The following is a 6049-nucleotide window of genomic DNA, read 5'->3' on the forward strand; positions in this document are numbered from 1 at the left end:
TAATAAAAGTATTTTGTCTTCTGTCACTGACAGCATGTAAGTTGCTTTCTGATCAAACTCATTGACTATACCAATGAACAACTCTTTATTAAAAACACAAGCAAAATGGTCTATTCCTATAGCCAAAAAAATCCTTCCAAATTTCCCCAGTTCTTCTCTGTGCATTCTAAAATAAAATGCTTCCAACTTTGTCAGAGAAATGGATGTAAATGAGTTCCATAATTTTTCAATTACACTTCACTCCAATGGTCTGAAGAAGAAACTGTCACATTTTTTTTAATGCCAGTAACATGACAATTCCACCCCTGATGGCTTAGCTTTGTTCCAAAGCAATATAAAATTACTTCATTTCTTTTTTCACGATGAAGAGTCCTTTGGAAGTGACATATTTTTGTATTTTTTATCCAACAACAACAACCACAACAACAACAACAACAAATCCCATCATAAACCTGGCAAGTCCAAACAATAACCAGCAAACCCTACCATTTCTTACCTGATACAGGTAAGCACCAGCTCCCAAAGGCCACCCTGGGATAGTTCAGACTAGAAATCAGGCTCATGTTTTATGACACTAAAATGAACAGGAATAAATCTGTGTCGTTCTTTCTTTAGCAAAATCTATAGCAATAGCTACACCACAACATGAGCAGACCCCACAGACCTAACAAATTCAAATCTGTCGCTAGAGACCCAGAAAAAAAAATATCATAAAAAGAAGACTTACTGCTTGTCATGTGACTTGGGGAGGCATGCTGCCCATTGGGTGTGCTTGAGGTGAGGTCAATGGCCATGTTGGAGTGCTCCCTCTCAGGTGAAAGCTCATTGTCACCTGCTTTGACAAAATAAAACCTTTCAGTGTCCATTCATTGTGACAAGAACTCTTAACCACTAAGATTCTTCCTTACATAGTCTGGAGTTTTTCAGTGCATTTTTTCACTATAAAAGAAGCTGTAGGAAACGTCTTCCAAAAAACAGATACTGAATGTATAAAATGACAAAAAACATAGTCAGCTCACAATAAATAAATTAACAAAAGTTTTTTACAACATGACTACAAGCAAAATAAGAGGAAAAGCAGCAGCTTAGGTCTAAAGAATCTTTTAGTTGAAAGAGTAAGTTTTGTTCCACATTAATTTAATTATTAAACATAAAGTATTTATCATGAGCAGTTCTGAAAATGCAGGCTATCAGAAAGATGCTTGAAAAGAGAGATTGCTTTAAAAAATATCAACTTAAAGAATCTAATTCTTTCACATTATGTGTCCGGCAAGAATTGGATTACAGAGTAGAAAACGTTCAGTACACACCATACTAACAGATATATTTAATCTGACCTACTCAAAACTTAAAAGAAATAGAAAACAATCAAGTAGAAGTGTTGCTAAGATATGACTGATTTAAATATCCTTAATTTAATAAGCAGCAAGTAAATACTGGTTTTTTACTTCACTTTTGTGCTATTATTTTCTCCAATTTAAAGATAAAACTAGAGCAGAAAGTAATAACATAGAATTCTTAACACGATCTATAATTCAGACATTAAAATACGGGGACTACAAAGGTAACTTTATTGCCAGGAACAAATTACTGGAAATGAATACTCACATGTTATATAGCCATCAATAGCCTCTGTTTCCATAGTCAAAGTGCAATGCTGCAAAACAAAACGTTAGACCCTTAACACAACGATTCCTTTTGGTCTCTGCCATTAAATTCTTAGCTTATTGGAAGCTCCAAGCAGTTAGTCCACGTTGTTGCTGCAACCTGTGCCCAAGAAACACACTACTGTGTACTGCATGTGCTCATTTGCAAGCCACTGAACTCTTTCTGCAAATGATCTGATTCCTGCTGGAGATAGGATAGGAAAGATAAGTGTACTGTGAGATGGGCTCCAGCGAGAAAGGAATGGCTTGTCTTAATCAAAATTGACTTGTTTTACTGGGGGGAAAAGTGGGGGGAAATTATACCTCCAATTTGTCACTTTTCAAGGGACTCAAGTATTTTACCATTCACTACTTCCCACAATCACACTGCAGTCTGAAGGTTTCCCCAGTATACAGACAGCTCTATTCACAATTGTTGCAAGTTGGTTCATCATGTTGGGGGGGGGGGACACAAACAAACACAAGCAAACAAAACAACTTCTCGCCCAACTGCATTTAGAGGACTTGTGCAGCACGGTTAGCCAACTCTCCAACTTGTATTGACATTTTAGCCTACCCCAAGGTTCTGGGTAAGCACCTGTTCAGTGTAACCTTAATTTCCTGCCAGCCCCATGGTTGGATACAAATGCCAAGCCTACTTAATACAGTCCGATTCTGAAAATTTCAACTAGGTTCAGCTGTGCAGGGAGGAATCACTTTTTTTAAAGTTTGGGGCATTTTTCTTAGGCACCAATGCCACAAACCAGAAACTTAGCACACAGAAATAAAAGCAGAGCGGGAGGAGATGACACCCCCTAGCTTTGATTCACATAATGAAAAGATCAATAGCCTAACTGTATGCTTTGAAGGAAAAAGTTTAAGAACTGACAAGTGCTGAAGAGATTTTTTTGCTTATTTTTTTTCCCCTTTGGCCCTGGTCCTTTTTGCCTTTAGTTTCAAAACTCTCACAGCACCAGCAGCTAAATTATTCACAATGAGCCATTTCTGTATTGATCGCCAAGTATATTTAGCCTGGGCTCCTGGAATTTCTCCATTACTTACTGGAAAACAGGCAGCTCACTTCTTGTCTCCAAAACCACTTCCCTTCGCCCTCCCCTCCCCTTTCACCACCATCCTCCCTAGCTCCCACCCCCCCAAAAAACTTTTCTTTCTTTCTTTATGGAATAATCAGATCAAATTCCCACCTCAGTCACTACACAGCACTTATATTTCAACCTGCTGCACTGTTATCAAATTCTTTCGAATTATGATTACATAAGGCTTTAAAGAAAGGGATCCATAAAGTTTCAAAGGAGAGCAGTTTCCTGGGGTATTTTACAAATGAGTTTATCTCTTTAAAAATGTACACATTCAACATATACATATTAAAAAGGAAAAGAACCGTCAGGGAGAAGCGAAAGTAGCCAGCTCCATCAATGAAATGGTTATTAACCCTCGGAGAAGGAAAGGAAGAAAAAAGAGAAAGAGAAACGAAATGTACATACAAAAGAAATTGTCCTTTGATTAAAAAAGATTCATCACCATTTCCAGCTCTGTCGGGAGATCTCAGCTTCTTCTAACCCCTCAAAGAGGGGGTGACAATGTCGGGCTGAAGATAAACGGAGAGAGAAAGAAAGAAGTTTTTTGTGTCCCCTTCTCTCTTTCCCTCCCTGGCTCTCTTCAAGCCAAGCCCCCTGCAGAGTTCAAGGCGAGGAGGAAGGAAAAGCACTTTACAGGTGGGTCATTCCAAGCTCCCAAATCCAGCAAACAGATCGGCTGATAAACAAAACCAAGAAATGAGAGAGAAGGAACACCCCCCTTCTCCTCCTCCTCCTCCTCCTCCTCCTTCCTCCCCTCCCCCTCGCTCCTTTGGGATGGTCTAGTAGGAAAAGTCACTCAGGAATGGCACCACGTACTTTCAGGAAAGAGGAAAAAAGAGAGCGAGGGAGGGAGAGAGAGGGAGAGAGGTCAGTCAGTGCTACAGCAATGCGATTAACAAGGAGAGAAAAACTTGATCCACCGGTTCCTTAAGAATCGACCAAAAGCTAAGACAAGAAAACTGAAAGAAGAAAGAGGGGGCATAAGAGGGGAGGGACACTCAGGCAGAACCCAGCAAGGAACCTAGGCCAACTTCACAGAACTGTTTTTAGCCTTTGGCGGAAAAAAAAAGAAAGAAAAAGAAATTTAAAAAAGGAAAAAAATTAAATCCTAGTTCCATCTCCCTCACCCATACTAGAACCTGTCAAAGTGATTTAACTGCTGCCTGTTTTACGTGTGTCATACCAGGTTTTTTTTTTTTTTTTGTCTTTGTTTTTTCGCTTTTTCAATCCCAACAGGCTCTTGTATATTACCTTCTATCTGGACAGCTGCAATTTATTCCAGGCTATCCAATCTTTCTTCTTGGAATTCAGGTTAAAACAAAGCAAAACAAGTCCAAATCCATGACAGCTATACAGATGAGAACTGATTAATCGATTAACATCCCAGAAACAGATTGCGAGGAGGGGACCATAAATTAAGGCAGAGGACATCATCTCCGACCCTATTCCCTAAGCGTCCTTTACAGAAATCGTTCCTCTAATCATGACCACAATCCCCCCTCCCAAAGAAAAACCCCTCTATCGTCATTATTCCTGGTTAACAGCAACAAGTCATCCGATCACATCACAGTGCCCCCACGAGATGCTATATAATCACCCTTAACTTTGCAAACACTCCCCCCTTTGCAAGCCGTACACATTTTTATAGATCATCTATGAATCAGAAGACAAATACAACAAGAGCTGTTCTTCCCCACGCCAAAGCCAAGCGGAGATTTACCTCAGCAGTGCGTGCAGTAAAACAATCCCATCACCCTTTTGTTTGTGTTTACTGTTAGTGTGTCCTCTCTCTTTCTTTCCTGTGCCTAACGTGTGTTTGTGCACTGCAGTTGGTGGTGGAAACTAAGGCAGTGGATCTGGAGCTAAGGGTAATCCTGTTTTTACTTCCTCCATCTTCAGCGAGGAGCAGGGTTAGCCCGGGACAGCTGGTCAAACCCCGAGAAACCGATCCGGCGGAGCCCGAGCACATCTCCCCGCCGGCCGGGCTCGCGCAGACGCCCGCGGGCGGAGGGCGGAGGGCGGAGGGCGGAGGGCGGAGGGCGGAGGGCTGGCGGCGGCGGCGGCAGTGGCGGCGGCGGCGGCGGCGGCGGGCCCGGGGCGCGGGCGTGCGGCCGTGCGTGCGTGCGTGCGCGCGGGCGGTGGTGCGTGCGTGCGTGCGGGGCCCGAGCGCTGGTGCGAGTGTGAGCGTGTGAGTGCGTGCGTGTTTGTGTGTGTGTGTGTGTGTGTGTGTGTGTGTGTGTGTGTGTGTGTGTATGTGTGTGTGTGTGCCCTCGCCGGGTGCGCGTGTCTGCGCGCTCAGCCGCTCGCTCGGCGCGCTCGGCAATCGATTACAGGACAAGTGCTGCCCCGGCGGCTCCGCGACGCGCGCACACTTTGGCGCCCCCCGCGCGCTCTTTGGCGCCCCCTCCTCTCCCCGCGCGCCGCCCCGGACGGCGACCCCGCCCCAGCGCGGGGGAGGGGGGGCAGCGGCCGGCTCCCGCTCGGGCTCCCGCTCGGGCTCCCGCTCCCCTCCAGCGCTCTCGGCCGCCCCGGCCCGCGCTCCCGAGTCAGAGCCCGGCTCACGTTTTCCGCCGGCTGAGAAGGAGGACTCCGCACGGTGAAGGGAGCTGCATTTCGGCCGCGGGAAGTTTTCTTTCCAGCCGGGCCGGGCCGCGCAACCACCCGCTGGCGGCCGCACCGCCCCTGGCCGCGCGGAGCCCACAGGGCCGCGTCCGACGCTGCGAGGTGTAGGTGTGCGGGGGCTGTGCGGAAAATGCTTTCCCGTGCAAGTTTAAAATTAGAGTGCGTGCTCGCCGGGCCGCCTCCCGGACCCGGCTGGGCTGGAGCCGCCCCCAGGGCAGGGGCGCGGGGCCCGGGCTCCCGTGGGTGCGGGCGGCGCTGGGAAGCGAGGAGTCGAGAACGTGTCTGGTCAAAGGGAAGAAAGACGGAGGGAGCTGCAGATACCGCACCGCACTGTCTGGGCGGCTTGAACTTGGGAAGCTCGGGAGTGATCGGGACCGGCGCTGCCCAGGAAGCGGTCCCTGGGTCGGGAAGAGAATCGGGCTCGGAGGGGCACTGTGTTCCTCTGCTCTTCACGGACCCTAGAAAGGGTTCCAGAGGGCTTTTGTTTTGTTTTGTTTCTGTTTTTTTTTTTTTCCTACTGAGGAAAGTGGAATGACATCTTGAAAACCGAATTATCAACTATATTTTTAAGCACAACTCTGTACGTCCGGGTGCTTTGGGGTAATTTCTTTAGCTTTTGGTGTGAGGAAAGCAATCATCGTGATATACACCAATAAGGGATGTGATATAACGTGTATACTA

General features: G+C 46.2%; 1 protein-coding gene across 11 annotated transcripts in view; it reads right to left on the bottom strand.

Annotated features, from left to right (window-relative positions):
- The window catches only part of Ikzf2 (IKAROS family zinc finger 2), a 147857-nt gene extending 142419 nt beyond the window's left edge, over positions 1-5438 (bottom strand). For 2 of the 11 annotated variants that reach the window (XM_063237452.1, XM_023566993.2), the window contains exons 1-3: positions 5309-5438; positions 1609-1657; positions 728-832 (exon numbers count right to left, since the gene is read on the bottom strand). In XM_063237452.1, coding sequence (XP_063093522.1) covers positions 728-832; positions 1609-1642 — 139 coding nt within the window. In that variant the 5' untranslated portion in view covers positions 1643-1657; positions 5309-5438. The other 9 variants (XM_063237451.1, XM_063237444.1, XM_063237449.1 and 6 more) reach the window with 8 other exon arrangements.
- Between the last annotated feature and the right edge of the window lie 611 nt (positions 5439-6049).

This window comes from Cavia porcellus, unplaced genomic scaffold, assembly GCF_034190915.1.
Source record: "Cavia porcellus strain 051 isolate PalLab524CR breed Dunkin Hartley unplaced genomic scaffold, mCavPor4.1 scaffold_26, whole genome shotgun sequence".
In the NCBI taxonomy this organism is placed as follows: Eukaryota; Metazoa; Chordata; class Mammalia; order Rodentia; family Caviidae; genus Cavia; species Cavia porcellus.